Source organism: Capricornis sumatraensis, chromosome 2, assembly GCF_032405125.1.
Source record: "Capricornis sumatraensis isolate serow.1 chromosome 2, serow.2, whole genome shotgun sequence".
Taxonomy (NCBI): Eukaryota; Metazoa; Chordata; class Mammalia; order Artiodactyla; family Bovidae; genus Capricornis; species Capricornis sumatraensis.
In genome coordinates, this window is record NC_091070.1 from 116,342,806 (window position 1) to 116,365,197 (window position 22,392).

The window sequence follows — 22,392 nt, forward strand, 5'->3', positions numbered from 1 at the left end:
TGGCAACGGTTTCACCTACCCCAGGCTTAGTTTGCTTAGATTCTACTTACCAAAGCTAGGTCAGATGTTGGTAATCTCAGCCATGTAATCAGAGGCTATTGCTATAAGTGCTTTTGCAATGGTCAGACAAGTCTGGGGCCTCCAGTGGGTACCGAGGCCGCCGCTGCAGAGCATTAGGTTAGGGAGGGAGAAGGTATCTGGCGGATGCCTCCTGCGACGGTCTGGTCCCTGGCTGACAGCTGCGGTCGCCTGTTAGGATGTTCCAGAGTTGCGCTGAGCTAAGGATGCAGCTGCAGCCAGACTGGTCCTGATGCGAGGACGACCAGGCATCCTCCTGGTCATTCATCTTTCTCATGAAGGAGGTAGGCCCCTCCTTCCTCCGAACGGCCTTTGGCTAAAGACTCCGCCTCTGTCCGAAAAGTTCCGGAAGGCAAGCTCCGCCCCTTTCCGGAAGATCCCTGGGCAGGGGACCCCTTCCAACGCCAAGATTTCCAGAGAATGAGACCCCACTTATTTAGGGCTTTGTGGGTCTATAAGGTGAAATCCTCAAGGCCTGATGAAGGAGAAGTGTATGTACTTAATCATATGAGATCCTCTAGATCTTGTAATTCGGATTCCCCAGGCTTAATACAGCAGCAGAATGTTCTGGGCCAGGGGGAAGCAGGAGTTTGGAAAAATAAAATTCTGTATTTCCTGCATTTGAATATCAAATATCTGAGCCTTAGTTTCTTCATGGAGAAAAATGAGTAATAATACTCCTTGAAATTTCACAATGTTCCGGCAAGAATCAGTGGGATAACCGATTTATAATCATGTAGTTAAAATGTATGTGAAAGTATTTGGTGACCTACATTCTGTTAGGCATACAGACACGATTACGGTATCTCATGCACAAAAGTAAAGAAACTTCTCAATTTTGTTCTTCTCTAATGGTATGTCCTAGACGAATGATTCTACTTCTTTTCAGTGTTTTCTTACATGTCATGTTTGCTAACTTTGAAATAATTTGTTTTCTTCTGAGGCTTCTAGTGTTTATCATGGTTTTTCTATTCCTTCAGGAAAACATTTTCAGCCCTTTTCTGACTCAAGTATCTTTTAAATGCACCGCAGTCAGGAAACTATAGTGAGTTAATAGAACTTTCCTTATTGGAATTTGTGAGGTCTAAAGGACTTCATGACTTATAAATGGTCTATTTTACCCCTAAATAAACTAATTCAATAAATGGGATGAATAAAAGTCTCTTTAAGGTTACTTAAGACTTCATAGCTGGAGAAGGCAATGGCACCCCACTCCAGTACTCTTGCCTGGAAAATCCCATGGATGGAGGAGCCTGATAGGCTACAGTCCGTGGGGTCGCTAAGAGTTGGACACGACTGAGCGACTTCACTTTCACTTTTCACTTTCATGCATTGGAGAAGGAAATGGCCACCCACTCCAGTGTTCTTGCCTGGAGAATCCCAGGGATGGGGGAGCCTGGTGGGCTGCCGTCTGTGGGGTCGCACAGAGTCAGACATGACTGAAGTGACTTAAAAAAAAGAATGAATATCAATTGCATCAGTGTTATGCATTTCTGAGACCACTAAATGTTATTACTGAAATGTTTTTAAACTTTAAAACTGTGATTAAAGACCAAACCTGGTGATGGTTGCATAACGCTGAAAATTTACTGAAAATAATTGAATTGTATAAGTAAAATGGATGGATTCTGTGATGTGTGAACTGAAGCTGCTTTTAAGAAAAGACTAATGAAGAGTGCCAAAGTTAATCATTGTTGGAAGGTTCAGGTGCTGAAAACTGCTTAGGTGAAAGAAAGCGAATGGGAGAGAGAGCAAACCAAGGGAGCTACAGGACAGAAACTGAACTGGAAGCTTCTAGAGACTTCCTTGGAATTTGAAAGAGGGTGATTCTCGGTTAGAGTCACTATTGGTGATTATCTCCATGATTACATCAACTTCGCCATTTTTGGCTGTGGATACTTTCATCCCACTTCAATTCTGTTTACAGACAGGATCAGGTCAAGTAAATTATTCAAACGTGTAAGTATTTGTTGGTGGTTCACCTGTTCCGAGTGCAAGATAAATGTATTTTTCCAGCTTTGACATTCTTTACTTCTAGAAAAGAGGAAAGAACATGATTTTAGGAATTATTCATTCAAAACACACGTATTGAATTTATTGGCCTTCGACTATGTTCCAGTCACCTTCCTGGAAACCGGATTAATGCATTAGAACCTAGAGTCAGGATACCTGATTCCATCTGATAGTTGTGCATCTTTGTGAAATCACCTACACAGCTGAGCCAAAATTTTGTTTAAACCAGGAGGTATATTAATAGCCACTGTCTCATAGAATTTATTGTGATGATTGAAAAAAATCACCTGTGATAAATGAAAGCATTTTACAAGCAGAGTATTATACAGATATTAATTATTACTGTGGATTGAATTAAAGACTTATTGTTGTTCAGTCGATCAGTTGTGTCTGACTCTTTGCGACCCCATGGACAACGGCATTCTGGCTTCCCTGTCCTTCATTATCTCCCAGAGTTTGCTCAAACTCATATCCATTAAGTTGATGATGCCATCCAACCATCTTATCCTCTGTTGCCCCCTTCTCCTCATGCTCTCAAATCTTTCCTAGCATCAGAGTCTTTTCCAGTGAGTTGGCTCTTCCCATCAGGTGGCCAAACTATTGGAGCTTCAGGTTCATAATCAGTTCTTCCAATGAATATTCAGGATTGATTTCCTTTAGGATTGACTAGTTTGATCTCCTTGTAGTCCAAGGGACTCTCAAGAGTCCTCTCCAACACCACCATTAGAAAACATCAATACTTCAGTGCTTATCCTTCTTTATGGTCCAACTCTCACATCCATACATGGCTACTGGAAAAACCATAGCTTTGACTATATGGATCTTTGTCAGCAAAGTAATGCCTCTGCTTTTTAATATGCTGTCTAGGTTTGTCATATCTTTTCTTCCAAGGAGCAAGAGTCTTTTAATTTCATGACTGCAGTCACTGCCCACAGTAATTTTGGAGCCCAAGAAAGTAAATTCTGTCACTGTTTGCTTTTTTTCCATCTATTTTCCATGAAGTGATGGGACTGGATGCCTTGATTTTAGTTTCTTGAATGTTGAGTTTTGAGTCAGTTTTTTCACTCTCCTATTCTACCTTCATCAAGAGGCTCCTATCTACAGCAGGCCTTAGTAAAGGTAATTCCAACCTCAAAAAAAAAAAAAAAAAAAAAAAAAAGGTTTTTGGCTCTTTAGTTCCTCTTCCCTGTCTGCCGGTAGGATAGTGTCATCTGTGTATCTGAGGTTACTGATATGTCACCTGGTAATCTTGATTGTAGCTTGTGCTTCATTTAGCATGACGTACTCTGCATATAAGTTAAAGAAGCAGGGTAACAATATACAGCCTTGATGTACTGCTTTCCCAGTTGTGAACCAGTCTGTGGTTCCTTGTTTGGTTCTGTTGCTTCTTGACCTGAATACAGGTTTCTCAGGAGACAGGTAAGGTGGTCTGGTATTCCCCATCTCTTTAACAATTTTTCAGTTTGTTGTGATCCAGACAGTCAAAGGCTTTGGTGTGATCAATGAAACAGAAGTAGATGTTTTTCTGAAATTCCCTTTTTGCTTTATTCAGGAAACTGTACTATTTGTAACCCAAGATTTCTTTCTGAAATTTCATGAATTCTCCATTTTCTTGGGTCCCCTATTCCAGGAGTATTGCGACGAGAAGGACTGTTAACTTAAACCACTGATCCTTAATACCCAGTTTTGTTTTGAGTAGGATTGCTCCGTGGACAGACAGGTATTGCCTTTAAACTTTTTTGCCCACAACGGAAGTACTAGCCTTTTGGCTTCATTGTGCCCTAAAGTAGAATGGCGTCTGAGATTGGCGCATGCTCTTTGATACCCTGACGCGGCGTACGGCGACCTGGGGGCGAGCACGTCAGTCGCAGTCGTTGGTTGACTTCCGGTGACACTGAAGCTGAGTTTCCGCGGGATCCGGCTGGCTGGTGAGGGTACTGGGTCGAGTGCGGTGGGGCGGGAACAGGCAGCTTGGAGCTGTACGTTCGAACGAAGGATGTCCAGGCTGAGGCGGCTTGGTCTAGGGCTTGTGCGGGTTGCTTGACAGAGGTAGGGAAGTGAAGGTGTCTGTCTGGGAGTGGAGACTTGGGCCAGCGTTCCGCGTTAAGGTGAAAAGCGCAGTTAGGACCCCTTTGTGAAATCTTTTTCCAGAAGGGGTCCGCTCCACGGTTGCCTCCGGATTTGCCTTCATTCATGCTGTTGGTTTGATTGCAGTTCCCAGAGATTGGGCAGAGCCTCTGTTGTATTTGATGTTCCTGAGCTGATCCCTGCACGCTACTGACTTTGAATAGTAGCTGTATTTCTTTTTTTCATTCCTCCTCCCCACTCCCCTTTTTTTGGACCTCAGTAATTTATCTGAAATATAAGACTTGCCTGAACTAATGCCATTACCCTAATTCTCCCTCAGCATTCCCTTATCAGAGGAATCTTTACTTGTTTATTGAAGTTTAATTATCAAGTTACCAACAAAAGTTGGTTTGGCCTTTGGTGGGGAATCTCTCCTAGTGTCCTGGAAAATCTGAATTAAAGTGGTTTAAAACTGAGCTTATAGTTTAAACTCTTAGAAAGGACTTTATGTTGCGGTCCTCCAGTCCAGGGTTTCACCTGGTGTCTGATAGATGGGCGTTCAGGCCTTACTTGAACATTATTAGTGATGAAGAACTCACTGTATCAATCACAAGGAAGTGTATTTTATTCTTGGACCTAGCTCAAAAACCTGAGAATAAAGTTTTTTTTTGGGTTGAAAGGTGCAGTTAGTTTCCATATAATGCTCTTGGTCCAGCCTGCATAGAATGTGCACAGAATAGGAAGTTCACACACTCCTTCATTTGGGGAACAGTTATTGAGTATCTGCAATAGGGCAGATATTGCTGAGCACTAGCAGAACTTCTTGAAAGAATCTTTTCCCTCAAAAAGCACATTGTGGGGAGGGTGATGGGAGAGAGACAAGAAGTAATCATAAAAGTGGTAAGTACGAAAAAAAGAGGTTTGCAAATAGTTCCTATAAGAACAAAGGAGAAGATACCTCCACTTTAGGATAGTGTTGCCATTAAAATGTGATAATTTGAAGTGAAGCCAAGAGTCCAGGATTTTCATAGAGAACAGTTAGTTTTTGATTTAAAAAAGTATATTACGGTCTAATTTTGTAGATGCAACTTTTGTTTTCAGTACAGAATTTGGTAGTATAGTTTCCCCGTTTTACATATCCATACTTTGTTTTTGGATTGTTTTTGTTAATGGAAATACCTGTGTATGTAAGCAACAATTGCAAACATTTACTAATCTAATAAATTACTATCTAATTTCATAGATGCAACTTTTATTTCATTGTATAGCAAATAAACAGATTCAGGTTAATTCACGCACGGTCACAAGACTAGAGAGACGCCTACTTGGGAAGCAAATACTGGTAGTTTGATTCCACAGTTTACTCTCAGCATCATGCTGTTCTCCCTCCCTGATGGTAATAGTAACAACTAACACTTATTAATTGCTTACTATTTAATTCTTATAACAACTCCATAAGTTTAGACAAATTATTATTTTTTACAGTTGAGGAAACCAAAGTTTGGAGAGGTCACTCAGGCAAGATAATACACTAATCTGTAATAGAGTTAGGATTTGAATTCTGCCTTTCTAACCTGTCTCTCACTTTCCACCTAATGGGAGATTGTGTATTTGGTGTAATATACAGTGTTCATGACTGAACATGAATAAGTGAAAATATGTTTGAGGAAATGTTATTACCTTTAATTAATAAGGTGGTAAGAACTTGCCTTTATCCTTTCAGGATGGAACAAAAGTGGGACTTGGAAAATGTTGCCCTGTAAGAAGAGAAGAACTACATTGACAGAGTCCCCACAGCATCAGGGCAACCAGGAGGAAGATGACTTAGACCTGCAGTCAGCTGTTAAACCAGAATCTGACCAAGTGAAAGACCTGGGGTCAGTGTCCCTGTCCTGGAGTCCAAGTCATGGCAGAGCAGCTGACCTTGAAGTGCAGGATGCAGGCATTCAGCTTGGTATGGAGGACCCATCTTTGAGCTCTAGGATGCTCACCGAGGACACAAATGTGGCAGTTCTGGAAGCTGTGGATGTGGCCATCTCTCAGGGACTCACCCTTCCTTCCTTGGAGTCTTCCCAGCCTGTAAATACACACCTTGGTAAAGGAAGACTCCAGGCCACTAGCTCAAGGAGAGGGAAGAAAATTGCTCTCAGACCTGGGTCAGTTACTCAAGAAGACCCAGGCGATCATCCTGTCGCTAAGGAGCCTTTTTCAGAAGAGCCTAGTGAAGAGGTCAAGGAAGAAGGAGGTGAGACATGGAAGATCTTTGGCTTCCATTTACCTTGTTAGTACCAGCTTGTCATCGCCTTTGCGCTGGTCATTGCACTCTCTGCAGTGCCTTTACAAAACAGCATTTCTGAAAGGGGAGCCTGGTTGGGTTTGGAATTGGAGCTGTGGTACTTGTAAGTGTCAGCACGGAACAGTATGATTATGAAACGGTAGAAACTTTCTTCTCCCCTCCCATTTCCTTGATCATTTTTCATATTCTTTTCTTTCCTTTCTCTTACCTTTTCATTATTTCTGGAGGGATGAACTGTGTATGTCCTTTTGTGATTTGGTGGCTATTTATGGAGTGGACCTTGAGAGACTAATACCTCTGTCATTTGGTTAGGCTCTCCAGAGACGTCATAGCCCTTAGGACTTGAAGGATGCGTGTGGTTTGATAGAATGATGGAATGGAGTATCTTAGGCCATGAAGAGTCTGGCAGAGACAGAAGCAGAAGCGTGATGAGTTGATGGGAGATTGTATTTAGGTTGTGAAGGGCTTTTTAAAATTTTATTTTAATTTTTGGCTGCACTGGGTCTTTGTTTCTGCGAGCAGGCTTTCTCTTCTTGCAGTTAGAGGGGGCTACTCTTCGTTGTAGTGCAAGAACTTCTCATTGCTGTGGCTTCGCTTATTGCGGAACATGGGCTGTTGTGAACAGACTTTAGCAGTTGTGCCACATGGGCTTAGTTACTCTGTGGCGTGTGGAATTCTCCTGGACCAAGGATCAAACCCATGTACCCTGCAATGGTAGGTGGATTCTTAACCAAAGGACCACCAGGGAAGTCCCAGAAGGCTTTGCTTTTCATGCTTTGAACTTTTCCTGAAGGTTATAGCCAGTTAATAAATAAAAGAAGCAGAAGGCATAGTTCTGATCTCAGAAAGCTCTTTTAGTCTGGTTGGGAAGACAAGACATCAGCACATAATTCATTTGCAACAGCTTAAGACAATATGCGATTAAGTGCTAGTGTGGTACAAATAATTAGGATTTTTAAAATTGGAACTTAGTGGATTAATAAAATTTGATAGGTTGGGGTGAAGGAGTGGAAGTAGAATAGCATTTTCTACAAATGCATGAAAGTGCTGTGTTTGTGAGGAAGGAAAGCAGGGTTTCAGATAGAAATGATAGATCCAGATTACTACACACAGCCGTGCTGTTATGCCATTGAGACCTTAGAAAGTATTGCTGTAGGATGTTGGCAGTAAGGATAGAGAAGAAAGGTATATCTTAGAGAGGTTGTTATTTAGTTGCTAAGTTGTGTTCAACTCTTAGCGACCCTATGGACTATAGGCTGCCAGGCTGCTTTGTCCATGGGGTTTTCCAGGCAGAAATACTGGAGTGGGTTGCCATTTTCTTCTCCAGGGGTCTTCTTGGCCTCGGGAGCAAATCTGCGTCTTTTGCATTGACGGGATTTCTTAGCACAGAGACATTGCAGAGGAGGAATGAATATTTCTCGGAGACTGATACCATTTAAGCTATCTGGGTTGGGGCATGGTGAAGCATGCTTTCCTGGGAAAGGTATTTGAAAGGTTTAATGAGTTTAGCTTTAAATATGTGGAGTGTGAGGTGACTTTGGGGCCATCATGGAAAAAAGGAAAACTGAGATTAAAGTTTGGTAAGAGGTATGACTAGAAAAAGTTTTAATTGTTCTTCTTCATAGAAAGGAACATGGAAGAAGATGACAGAAGGGAAATCTGGAGACGTATCAGTAGTGAAAGTCAAGGAGGGTAGAGAGTTTTAAAAACAGATACTTCATTTAAAATTTAGTGACAAAGAAATAATGATGCATGAGAAAATACTACATTAAAAAAAAATTTTATAAACCCGAGTCTGGTGCATTGGCAGGCCAGTTCCTTACCACACAGCCACCAGGGAAGTATAAAAAAATACCTCATTTGAGGGTTGATGATTTTTGAAGAGTAGATTTAGGAGTTTGGGAAAAGGAATTTGAATGATAACATTAATGAGGGAAGGATGAAAGCCCCAGTGATAATTTGTGCAGTGGACTGGAATTGGAAATAGCTAGAGAGGGCAGCAAAACTGTTGAATTTTTTCCTTGGCTTGGTTGTATTTGTGACCTGAAGACAAGAGGAAATGGAGGAAGATGTGGGATTAAAAGTGCTAGAGAAGGAATGTAAAATTAAGCAGGAGTTTAAAGCCTCTGACCTGTTGAAGAGTGGAAGGTAGAGTTTTTATTTTTTAGTATAACATGGCCAACCGCTGAGTACTCATGACCCAGGATTGACAGTTGTTAAGATTTTGTTGCATTTTCTCTTAATATTTACTTATTTATTTGGCTGTGTTGGGTCTTAGCTGTGGCACGTGGGATATCTTTTACGTTATGAGGGATGTTTTGTTGCGGTGCATGGACTCTGCAACTTTGTGTGAGGTCTCAGTAGTTGTGGCACGCAGGCTCAGTTGCTCTGCGGCCTGTGAGAATCTTAGTTCCCTTACGAGGGGTCAAGCCTGCATCTCCTGCCTTGCAAGGCAGATTCTTAACCACTGGACCCACCAGGGAAATCTGTAGAGTTGTCTTTAAGTAAGTTTATAAATGTTCAAGTGTAGGTAAAGTAAACATATTTTGAAGTTTATCTGTAATACTGTTAATACTACTCCTCATTAAGCTAGGTCGGAATTCCCTAGTTGCTCAAATGGTAAAGAATCTGCCTGCAATGCTGGAGACCTGGGTTCAATCCCTGGATCGGGAACATCCTTGGAGATGGTCATGGCTACCCACTCCAGTATTCTTGCCTGGAGAATTCCATGGACCGAGGAGCCTGGAGGGGTCAGTCCATGGGGTCCCAAAGAGTTGGACACGACTGAGTGACTTTTACTATCACTACTACATTAAGCTGGATAAATGAAAGTTTTTTCTACCACCTTATGTCAATTAGCCATATATACAAGTAATACCAATAAAAGAAGTACGTTATGACTCCTTTCTCCCCCCAAATAACTTTTTTTTTTTTGCCAAATAGACATGTCACATGAAAAGCAGGAAGAAAAAAGGAATATTGTAAATTCATATGTGTTTGTGCATTTTGGAAAAATATTAGAAAATTGAAAGAAGAAAATAATCACCCATAATTTTACTACTCAAAGTAATTACTGTTATAATTTAGTGCATATTCTTTTTGTTGTTTTGCTTTATTTAACATTTTGGTTTTTTGATTATCAAAATGTGGGGGAAAAAGCAGAAAAATACCTAGGTTTTTTGGAAGTATCAGCATTGTGTTACAATTGATATATACTGTAAAATTGTTTCTAGATTGTAAGTGCTAATGATTAAACCTTTCTCAGTAATGGTGTTTACCATTAATTCTCATAGAATTTTAATTGTTCTTTTAAAATTGATTTAATTTTTCCTTTAAGTCTTTTTTCCCCTTTCTTTGCCTTCTGAAAATGATTAACCTAGGCAGATTTCAACTTATAATTAGTTGGTTTCTGCAGTTTTCAGCTAATAATTTTCATATTAATTTGAAGTTGTTGGGCTGGCAGTAAATGAGCTGCAGCCACGCTCTGTAGTAAGGCTTTCCCTTCTCTGCCTCTTGCCCTTCTTGACTTCTCTTTCTAAGGTCTTTGGTATCTGGCACATTGAGAGAGGAAAGGAAGAGTGGGGTCCTGAGGAGTTCTGTGAGAAGGGAGTTAAGTTGAGAAGCACTGTGATGGGATCAGGGAGAAAAGTATTGCAGAGGAAAGGAACTTTTTCTCTATGTAGAGTATGGTGCAGCTGATAAACTGTAGGGGCAGTTTTGGAGTCGTTCCAGATGTTTGAGGTGGCCAAAGTATTATTGGACGCTCTATCTACCAAACTGAACTTTTGTATTTTGGTTAGATGTAAAGGTTACGGTATGTTTGTTTTAAAAAATCATTTGTGTCAGTTCAGTTTTTAAATGTTAGACATTGATTCTAAAAATTATTAAAGATTGTTGATTAATGAGAAAGCTCTGCTGTGTTACTGATTGAAGTTCCTCCCTCTTACAAGACATTTGCCTGAGAGGGACTTTTGATTTGTTGGATTTAAGATTCAACTCCTTGTTGTACAGTCCCTGTTAAAGCCACAGTTTTTAACCTTTTTGACACTGTGAAGTAATCACAGACTCCAGAAGTAAAGGAAATAAGATTAACAGTAAATAGAATTAAGGATTGAGTCATGCTTTAGTTGAAAGTAAAGGTTTTTTTTTCCTTTGTCAGAGGAAAGTGTCTTCCCATTTAAAATCTTGCTTATGTCAGTTGAAGCTGCCAATGTTGATGGGATAGCAGTCTAAACAAGGACTATCTATTTTAAATGGAGCTCAGTATTAATAACAAGTAACTTGATCTTTTTTTGAAAAAAAAATTTTTTTCTTTTGACTGTATAATACACAAACATGACAAAAAGTTCCTAAATACAGAAAGTACACAGGGAAAAGTTAGGCACCCTTTCACTTCATCCTCTATTTTCCAAGTTATCTTCTCAGAAGCAATCACTGTTTAACAGTGCCTTGTGTATATTCTACAGATCTGTGCACACACAATCCTGTATATATTCTTTTCCCCATGAAACCAGATTTTAATGTTTGCTTTTGATATTGCATGAATGTTTCTTTGTCTTTTTAATGTCCCTCATGAAAAAGGGGAAGAAAGGTAGCATTTACTAAGAGTTGAATTGAGGAGGGAATTCTCTGGCTGTTCAGTTAGAACTCGGTGCTCTCACTGCCAGGCCCCCGAGTTCCATTGCTGATTGGGGAATGAAGGTTCCACAAGCTGTGAGGCTTCACCAAAAAGAGCTGAGGTGAGGGAAGGAAAAAGTTGTGTAATGAACTGTGTAACCATGTGTTTACAGTGTTATGGTGATCTTTTACTCTAATGCTCTGTAAGATTGATTTACAGAGTCAGAAAGTTTAGGACATTTTATATATATATATAATATATATATATATATATATATGTATAAAATTTACAGAGAAGGCAATGGCAACCCACTCCAGTACTCTTACCTGGCAAATCCCATGGACGGAGGAGCCTGGTAGGCTGCAGTCCATGGGGTTGCTAGGAGTCGGACACGGCTGAGCGACTTCACTTGCACTTTTCACTTTCATGCATTGGAGAAGGAAATTGCAACCCACTCCAGTGTTCTTGCTTGGAGAATCCCAGGGACGGGGGAGCCTGGTGGGCTGCCGTCTATGGGGTCACACAGAGTTGGACACGACTGAAGCGACTTAGCAGCAGTAGCAGCATATCATTTATAGTGATATATAATCATTGATATATATTAGATATACATAGTTGATACATGTATTGTTTATGGTTGATTAAATGTGGTATTAATGATCATCTATGTAAAATGTCCCTTTGTCATCCGGAGCATACTCCCTGTCCTACAATTATGAATATGATTATTTCATGGGGAAAAAATGTGTAGCTCAAAAAATATATTAGAACTAGAAAGATCTTAGCAATTACTTAGTTCAGTTCCCTGACATTAAGGATGAGTAAATCACATCTGAGCTTTGATTTCAGTGTTTTTCTTAGGACACTGTCTTTAAGAGAGGAATGCCTGTATAGTGAGTGCATCATTATTGAAGTAATCTAACTAAAAAGGACTTTGTAACAAGATGCTGATTTCTATGACAGAGTATAATTGAGAATGGACAAAATGTTGAGCAGTATTTGTGATTCTTTCAGGAAAATCTCAAATGCATTCTGAAGGGGAGATGCCTTCTTTGCCATCAGACAGCCACTCTGCAAAACCTGCAGCCCCACCTAGGAAATCATCTCAGCCAGATGTCTGTGCCTCTCCTCAAGAAAAGCCACTCAGGACTCTAGCTCACCAAGCTGAGGAAGAGACAGAGGATGGTGGACTCTTTATTCCAATGGGTAGGCTTTCTTTTCTTCCAATTAAAAAGCCCCCTGCTTTATTGAAGTATAATAGGCAGAAAACTGCAAGTATTCCAAGATAGCCAAGTTCACTGAATTTTCAAAGGTTGAATACACCCATGTAACCAGCAACCAGATCAAGAAATAGAGTATTACCAGTTCCCAGAAGTCCTTCCTTTCAGTTATCACTGACACCTTACCCATCAAGATAAGGATGGGTAACCTATCTTGACTTCAAGCAGCATAGGTTAGTTCCCTGTTTTGTACATTATATGAATGGAATCTTACGAATGTATGTTTTTTGACTGCCTTTTCCGCTCGACATTATGTGTAAATGAAATTGGTCCACATTGTTGAATGTGCTTGCATTTTCATTGCTGTATAGTATTCCATTGTTGGAATATTCTGCATTTTCTTTATTCATTCAACTCTTTAAAAATTTTTTTTCTTTCTTTCTTTCTGGTTGCACTAGGTCTTCGCGGGTGTTCAGGCTTTCTCTGGTTTTGGTCGGAGGGGGCTGCTGTTTGCTGTGGGCTTCTCACTGTGTTGGCTTCTTCTGTGGCGCAGCACAGGCTCTAGGTGTGCGGGCTTAGTTGCTCCACCGCACGTGGAATCTTCCCAGACCAGGGATCCAGCCTGTGTCCCCAGCATTGGCAAGTAGATTCCTGTCCACTGTACCACCAGGGAAGCCCCCTGTTCATTCAGCTCTTAATGAGCATTTGAATAGTTTCAAGTTGTAGGCTACTCTGATTGGTGCTGCCGTGAACACTGTACTAGAAATCTTTTGGTGAACATAGAATATTTGGTGCCTAATATTTGTTGGGTGCAACTGTTGGATCATAGGATTAGGCCTCCTTCAAGTTTTTTTGAAATATATTTTTATTGTGAAATATAACATATACAGACAAATGAGTAAAGACTTCTTTATTTAGCTTAACAAACAGTTTTAAAGTGAACAGTTCTGATTTCTTTTTCTTGTTACAAATAATAGACCTCCATTGCTGTGTAAGTTAGAAGTTGTAATAGTGGATATCCATGTCTTGTTTCTGAACTTGGGCAAAGGTGTTCAGTATTCCTATTTATGTGTAATGATAGTGATAAGCTTTTTATGGATATATTGTTATATCAGATTACAGAAAAATTTTCCTGGTTTTCTGAGCATTTTATCCCATACTGAATTGTGTTAAATACTCTTAAAAAATCTCTATGAAGATGATCATATGGTTTTTCTCCTTTATTCTGTTTTTTATTTTTGTTGTTGTTTTTGTAGCTGGTCTGTGCAGCATGCAGAATCTTATTTCCCTGACCAGGGATCAGACTTGTTCTCCCTGCAGGGGAAGGGCAGAGTCTTAACCACTGGACTGCAGGGAATTCCCTCCCTTATTCTGTTAATGTGGAGAGTTACATAGATTCTTTTTAAATGTCTATTGAGGTTTATTGAGATGTAATTTTCTTTTTTTAACTAAAAATTAATTTTTAAGATTTCTGGCTGTGCTGGGTCTTCTTTGCTGCTCTCGGGCTTTCTTTCTGTTGAGGCACGAGGGTTTCTGGTTGTGGGGGCTTCTCTTTTGCCGTGGAGCACAGACTAGGCGCTTGAGCTTCGGCAGGCTCTAGAGCGTGGGCTCAGTAGTTGTGGTACAAAGGCTTAGTTGCTTCATGGCATGTGGAATCTTCCCAGACCAGGGATGGAACCCGCGTCCCCTGCACTGACAGGTGAATTCTTAACCCCTGGACCGCTAGAGAAGTCTGAAATAGGATTTTAATATACTAAAATTTTTTAAGTGAGTTTTGAGAAATGTATATATTTGTGTAACTACCACTATAGTCAATATATGGAACATTTCTCTCACTCCAAAAGTTCCTTCATTCCCCTTTGCAGTCCTTTGGGAACCACTGGTCTCAATTTTTTTCTTATAATCTTGTGTTTTTTTACTATATTAAACATTGGAGAAGGAAATGGCAATCCACTTCAGTATTTACCTGGAAAATCCCATAGAGAGATGAGCCTGGTGGGCTACAGTCTGTGGGGTCACAAAGAGTTGACATGACTGAAGTGACTTAGCATGCACAATGTTACGTATAGATGTTGTACAGTATGTATGGAACCTTTTTGTATCTGGTATCTTTTTGAATTTTTATTGTAGTATAGTTGATTTATAGTATTGTGTGCATCTGATATCTTTCACTTCAGGTAATGCTTTTAAGATTAATTCATGTTCTTCATTGCTGAGTAGTATTCTATTACATAGATGTACCACAGTTTGCCTGTTCACCAGGCGATGGACTTTTTGGTTCTTTCTCGTTTTTACTTGTTAGGATTAAAGCTGCTATAAACCTTCACATACAGTTCTTTGATAGAAATAAGTTTTTGTTTTTGTTGGGGAAATGACTGTGAGTGGCTTTGCTGGGTCTTACAGTAAGTGTATGTTTAACTTTATATGAACATGATAAATTGTTTTCCAGAGTAGCTGTACCATTTTACATTCCCAACAGGAATGTATGAGATTTACAATTGGCCCATATCCTTGTGAGCAGTTAACAGACTATAATTCTCTCTCTTCTTCTGGGTGTACTTCCTCATGGTTTAACTTGCATTTTCCCAATGAATAATGATACAAAGTATATTTTTGTGTATTTATTGGCCATTTGTAGATACTTTTTGGTGAAATGTTTGTTCATTATTCTGTTGTTTGCCAGTATTCCATTTGTAATTACTACATATTTTGCACAAGATACTTTGAAACTATGCATATATTCTTATTTGTCCTCAAACTTAACCCCCCCTAGTTCTAGCCTCTGTTGGTTGATCACCTGCAGCAGTTACTGTGTTGTTCTAAAGGTGATTTTTATTTCTGTCATTCTTTATTTCTATCATTCCTTTTACATTTAATAATTGGAATTTTTCTGTAAAGAACAGTCTTCTCTCTCTCATTTATTTATTCAGTTTTTAGATGAGTGGGGACTCATGGATATTTGTTTCACTGTTTGAATTACAGTGCCATTTTTCATTATTTATTTTGTCTGAATTGTTAAGAGTGTTAGCCATGGGGAGCTACTTCAGGTTTTACTTAATTGCTTATGCTTTCATATTGTGTCAAGGAGCATTTGCCTCATCCAAGGCTACAAAGGCTTCTTTCCTGTTTTCTTCTAGAAGTTTTAGTTTTACACATTACACTTAGAAGTATATGATCCATTTTGAGTTAATTTTTATTAAATGTGTGAGGTACATTTGAGATTCTTTTTTTGCCTGTGGATGTCCAATTGTTTCAGTGCTATTTCTTGAAAAGATATCTTTCCCCATTAAATTATTTCTGCATCTATATCAAAAAGTCATTTGGCAATTTTGTGTGGGTCTTTCCTGGACTCTCTGTTCTGTTCTGTTAATCTATGTATTAATATTTAAGCTTTCACCAATGTCACACAGTCTTGAAATCAGGTAGTCATGAGTCTTCCAACTTTTTTTTTTTTTTAATACTTTAGGCTATTCTAGGTACTTTGCATTTTCATATAAATTTTAGAATTGACTTGTCATTTTCTTCAAAAATATTTTCTAGGCTATTGATTGATAATGAATCTATGAATCCATTTGGGAAAATTGCCATTTTTTTGGCCATACTGTGGGCCATGCAGGATCTTAGTTCCCCGATCAGGGATTGAACCTGTGCCGTCTGCACTGGGAGCACAGAGTCTTAATCACTGGACCACCAGGAAGTGCTAGGAACGTTGCCATCCTAACAATACTGAGTCGACTAATCCGTGAATAAGATATAACTGTGGTGAGAGTGGGCACCTTTTCCTTTGTTCCTGATGTCTTACAGGAAATGCACTCAGTTTTCACCACTAAGCTGTGGGACGTTGGTCTATAGCTATTGTTTATTAGACTGAGGACTGGTATTGATGCTAAGTCACTTCAGTTGTGTCCGACTCTGTGCGACCCCATAGACAGCAGCCCACCAGGCTCCCCCGTCTCTGGGATTCTCCAGGCAAGAACACTGGAGTGGGTTGCCATTTCCTTCTCCAATGCATGAAAGTGAGAAGTGAAAGGGAAGTTGATTAGTTGTATCTGACTCTTAGCGACCCCATGGACTGCAGCCTACCAGGCTCCTTCGTTCATAGGATTTTCCAGGCAAGAGTACTGGAGTGGGGTGCCATTGCCTTCTCCATCAGACTGAGGAAGTTCTCTACTATTCCTGGTTGTGAAGAGTTTTTATCATGACTTGGTGTTGGATTTTGTGAAAAGTTTTTTCTACATCTCTTGAGATTATATTTTGTTTTAGTCTGTTGATATGAATTATCTTGATTGATTTTCAAATTTCAAAGCATTTTTGCATGGCAGGGAGAAATCAACTCTTGATCATGATATAGGTGTTGTTTTTTTTTAATTGCAGGATTTGATTTGCTAATATTTTGTTAAGGATTTATGTGTCTGGTCTAGTTTTCTTGTAATGTCTTTGGTTTTGGTATTAGGGTAATGCTGACCTCCTTTCCTCTTCTGTGTGTTTTTTTTGTTTTTGTTTGTTTTTCGAAGAGTTTGTGAATTGGTTTTGTTTCTTCTTTAAATGTTTTATTGAATGCACCAATGAAGCCATCTGGGCCAGGAGTTTTCTTTGTAGGATGTTTTAAATTATGAATTCAATTTCTTTAACAGATAAAGGGCTATTTAATTATATATTTGTTCTTGAATGAGCTTTGACAGTTGGTGTCTTTTAAGGTGTTTGTTCCATCTAAGTTGTTGAATTTATTGGTATAAAGCTTTTGATACTATTTTTTTGTCATCTTTATTTTTTTTCAGGTTTATTTATTTCTTTATTTTTTGGCAGTGCTGGGTCTTCATTGCTGCTTCGAGTTTTCTGAGGTTGCAGTGAGCAGGGGCTACTTTAGTTGTGGTGCCTGAGCTGCTTATTGCAGGGGCTTCTCTTGCTGCAGAACCTGGGCTCTAGGCAGGTGCATGGACTTCAGGAGTTGCAGCCCATGGGCTCGGTAGCTGCAGCTCACAGGCTCCAGAGCACGGGCTCAGTCGTTGTGGCTCATGGGCTTGTTGCCGAGACATGTGGGATCTTCCTGGATCAGGGATCAAATTTGTGTCCCCTGCATTGGCAGGCACATGCTTAACCACTTTTGTCATCTTTTTAATGTCTTCAGGATCTATAATGATTTCTGTTCTTTTATTCCTGATGCTGTTAATTTATACCTTTCTCTTAATCACTCTAGCTAGAACTTCTTCAAAGAACAAGGTTTTGGTTTCATTAATTTCTCTACTTTTTTGTTTTCTATTTCACTGGTTTTTGCTCTTGTCTACTATTTTATTCTGTTTTTTTTTTTGTTTGTTTGTTTTGGGTTTAATTTGGTCTATTTCTAGTTTCTTAAATTAGGTTTCTTAGGTCACTGATTTGAAATTTTTCTAATAATACCACAGGATGTATCAGTTTTCTTTTAAACAACAGAAATTTATTTTCTCACAGTTCTGGAGCCTGGGAAGTCCAGTATTAGGTGCTGGTAAATTCAGTTTTCATGAGAACTTTCTTCTTGTAGACAGCTGCCTTCTCGGTATAACTTCACACGACCTTTACCTTGCATGTGTGTGAGCGAGGGAGTGAGCTTTCTGATATCACTTCTTATAACGACACTTATCCTCTGGGCTCAAAGATTCACCTTGTGGACTCATTTAACTTTAATTACTTCCTTAGAAGACCCATTTCCAAATATAGCCAAACTGGGGTAAGGCTTTCAGAGTATGAATTTTGGGGGGACACACACATTGGAATTTTCTGTACAGGATTGCAGTTCTGTACAGGATTAGAGACAGGGAAGCCTGGCATGCTGCAGTCCATGAGCTTACAAAGAGTCGGACACGACTGAGCGAAATGAACTGAACTGAACTGGAGTCCTCTTCTTTGTTGTTTTAAACCTGATTTTTTAAATGTAATTTTTATAGTTATAGAGTACCATAAGGCCTATAATAGTAAAACAAAAATCCACTGGAACTTTTTAGAAATGTGTTCTTTCATTTCCAAATATTTGAAGACTTTCCAGTTATTTTTTTGTTACTGATTTCTAATTTAATTCCCTTGAGTTCATGTCACACTTTGTATGATTTCAGTACTTTTATATTTATTGAGGTTAATTTTGTGGCCCCAATATAATCTTTATTGGTAGCGCTTCCCTGTGTATTTGAGAAGAATATGTTTTCTTTTGTTTTGAGATACACTGTTTTATAAGTGTCAGTTAGGTCAAGTTGATTGATAGCATTGTTAGGTCTTCTCTATTTTTACTGATTTTCTTTTGGTCTATTCTGACAGTTATTGAAAAAGGCATATTGAAGTCTCCAACTTTAATTGTATATTTATCTATATTTCCTTTCGGCCTTGTCAGTTTTAGCTCTACATGTTTTATTTATTTATATTAATTTTTTTTTTTTTTTTACTTATTCAACGTGTTTTGGCCACACCACATGGCGTTTAGGATCTTAGTTCCTGTGCCCCCTGCTCTGGAAGTGCAGTCTTAACCACTGGATCACCAGGGAAGTTCCTAGCTCTCATAGTTTATTTTTTAAAAATTAATTAATTTAATTAGAGGATAATTACTTCACAATATTGTGATGGTTTTTGCTGTACGTACATCAACCAACATGAATCAGTCACACTTTACATGTGTCCCCCATTCTGAAACCGCCCCCTCTCCTCCCTCCCCACCCCATCCCTCTCGGTTGTCCCAGAGCACTGGCTTTGGGTGCCCTGCTTCATGCATTGAACTTGCACTGGTCATCTGTTTTACATATGGTAATATACATGTTTCAATGCTATTCTCTCAAATCATCCCACCCTTACCTTCTCCCACTGAATCCAAAAGTCTGTTCTTTGTATCTGTCTCCTTTGCTGCCCTGCTTGTAGGATCGTACTGTTTTTCTAAGTTCCATATATGTGCTTTAATATACAGTATTTGTCTTTCTCTTTCTGATTTACTTCATTCACTGTATATAATAGGCTCCAGTTTCATCCACCTCATTAGGACTGACTCAAATGCATCCCTTTTTATAGCTGATTAATATTCCACTGTGTGTATGTACAACAGCTTCCTTCTCCATTCATCTGCCAGTGGACATCTAGGTTGCTTCCATGTCCTGGCTATTGTAAATGATACTGCAGTGAACATTGGGGTACAAGTGTCTTTTTCAGTTCTGGTTTCCTCTGGGTGTATGCCCAGCAGTGGGATTTCTGGGTCTTATGGCAGTTCTGTTTCCAGTTTTTTTTAAGGAATCTGGACTGGCTACAATGCCTCCTGCCCCTGGCTGGGTGGACGTGCCAGGGCCCCTAGTGGGGAAGGGTGGGGTCTCCCCTTGTTCCTCCACACCCCCGCTGTGGCTCACTGCAAGCTCATGCACCAAGCGTGGGCAGTCGGCCGTCCTCGCCATGGGTGGGGCAGGTCCCGTGGGCCCCTGGTGATCGCCTTTCTGACCCCTTCCTCACCTTGTGGGTTTCTGCTAGCACCACATGGGGTGTGTTGCTCTACACCCCACGCCCTGCAGGCCCAGCTCCTTGTATTCCTTAGGGCTTCCCTGATAGCTCAGTTGGTAAAGAACGTACCTTCACTGCACCAGTTGGATTCCTGGGTTGGGAAGATCTGCTGGAGAAGGGATAGGATACCCACATCAGTATTCTTGAACTTCCTTTGTGGCTCATTTGGTAAAGAATCTGCCTGCAGTGCAGGAGACCTGGGTTCAGTCCCTGGGTTGGGAAGATCCCCTTTTGAAGGGGAAGGCTACCCACTCCAGTATTCTGGCCTGGAGAATTCCATGGGGTCACAAAGAGTCGGACATGACCAAGTGACTTTAACTTTCCACACTGTTCTCTATAGTGGCTGTACCAGTTTGCATTCTCACCAACAGTGTAAGATTCCCTTTCTCTACACCCTCTCCAGCATTTATTGTTTGTAGACTTTTTGAAGATGGCCATTCTGACTGTGGCTCAGATCATGAACCCTTTATTGCCAGATTCACACTTAAATTGAAGAAAAGTGGGGAAACCACTAGACCATTCAGGTATGACTTAAATCAAATCCCTTATGATTATACAGTGTAAGTGAGAAATAGATTTAAGGGAATAGATCTGATAGACAGAGTGCCTGATGAACTATGAGTGGAGGCTCATGACATTGTTCAGGAGACAGTGATCAAGACCATCCCCAAGAAAAAGAAGTGCAAAAAAGCAAAATGGCTGTATGAGGAGGCCTTACAAATAGCTGTGAAAAGAAGAGAAGTGAAAAGCAAATGAGAAAAGGAAAGATACAAGCATCTGAATGCAGAGTTCCAAAAAAATAGCAAGAAGAGATGGTGTGACCACTCACCTAGAGCCAGACATCCTGGAATGTGAAGTCGAGTGGGCCTTAGAAAGGATCACTATGAACAAAGCTAGTGGAGGTGATGGAATTCCAGCTGAGCTATTTCAAATCCTGAAAGATGATGCTATGAAAGTACTGCACTCAATATGTCAGCAAATTTGGAAAACTCAGCAGTGGCCACAGGACTGGAAAAGGAAAGTTTTCATTCCAGTCCCAAAGAAAGGCAATGCCAAAGAATGCTCAAACTACAGCACAATTGCACTCATCTCACATGCTAGTAAAGTAATGCTCAAAATTCTCCAAGCTAGGCTTCAGCAATATGTGAACTATGAACTTCCAGATGTTCAAGCTGGTTTTAGGAAAGGCAGAGGAACCAGAGATCAAATTGCCAACATCTGTTGGATCATTGAAAAAACAAGAAAGTTCCAGAGAAACATCTATTTCTGCTTTATTAACTATGCCAAAGCCTTTGACTATGTGGATCACAATAAACTGTGGAAAATTCTGAAAGAGATGGGAATACCAGACCACCTGACCTGCCTCTTGAGAAACCTGTATGCAGGTCAGGAAGCAACAGTTAGAAATGGACATGGAACAACAGACTGGTTCCAAATAGGAAAAGGAGTACGTTAAAGCTGTATATTGTCACCCTGCTTATTTAACATATACAGAGTACATCATGAGAAACGCTGGGCTGGAAGAAGCATAAGCTGGAATCAGGATTGCTGGGAGAAATATCAATAACCTCAGATATGCAGATGACACCATCCTTATGGCAGAAAGTGAAGAAGAACTCAAAAGCCTCTTGATGAAAGTGAAAGAGGAGAGTGAAAAAGTTGGCTTAAAGTTCATCATTCAGAAACTAAGATCATGGCATCCGGTCCCATCACTTCATGGGAAATAGATAGGGAAACAGTGGAAACAGTGCCAAACTTTATTTTTGGGGGCTCCAAAATTATTGCAGATGGTGATTGCAGCCATGAAATTAAAAGATGCTTACTCCTTGGAAGGAAAGTTATGACCAACCTAGACAGCATATTAAAAAACAGAGACATTACTTTGTCAACAAAAGTCCATCAAGTCAAGGCTATGGTTTTTCCAGGGGTCATGTATGGATGTGAGAGTTGGACTGTGAAGAAAGCTGAGCGCCGAAGAATTGATGCTTTTGAACTGTGGTGTTGGAGAAGACTCTTGAGAATCCCTTGGACAGCAAGGAGATCCACCCTGTCCATCCTAAAGGAGATCAGTCCTGGGTGTTCATTGGAAGGACTGATGTTGAGGCTGAAACTCCAATACTTTGGCCACCTGATGTGAAGAACTGACTCATTGGAAAAGACCCTGATGCTGGGAAAGATTGAGGGCAGGAGGAGAAGGGGACAACAGAGGATGAGATGGTTGGATGGCATCACCGACTCAATGGACATGGGTTTGGGTAGACTCCAGGATTTGGTGATGTACAGGGAGGCCCGGCATGCTGCGGTTCATGGAGTCGCAAAGAGTTAGACATGACTGAGCGACTGAACTGAACTGATTCTGACTGGCATGAGTTGATACTTCATTGTAGTTTTGGTTTGCATTTCTCTAATAATGAGTGAAGTTGAGCATCATTTCATGTGTTTATTAGCCATCTGAAGATCTCTTTTGGAGAAATGTCTGTGTAGTTCTTTTGCCCACCTTTTTATTGTGTTGTTTGTTTTTCTGATATTGAGCTGTATGAGCTGCTTGTATATTTTGGGGATTATTATTAATTCTCCTGGTTGCTCAGATGGTAAAGCGT

At 40.0% G+C, this 22,392-nt stretch overlaps 1 protein-coding gene across 1 annotated transcript in view; it reads left to right on the forward strand.

Annotated features, from left to right (window-relative positions):
- Positions 1–5,903: 5,903 nt before the first annotated feature.
- LOC138071534 (GON-4-like protein) overlaps positions 5,904–22,392 on the forward strand; it is an 83,795-nt gene continuing 67,306 nt past the window's right edge. Inside the window, exons 1-2 of the mRNA XM_068963061.1 lie at positions 5,904–6,403; positions 12,087–12,278. Coding sequence (XP_068819162.1) covers positions 5,908–6,403; positions 12,087–12,278 — 688 coding nt within the window. The 5' untranslated portion in view covers positions 5,904–5,907. The remainder of the gene's footprint in view (positions 6,404–12,086; positions 12,279–22,392) is intronic.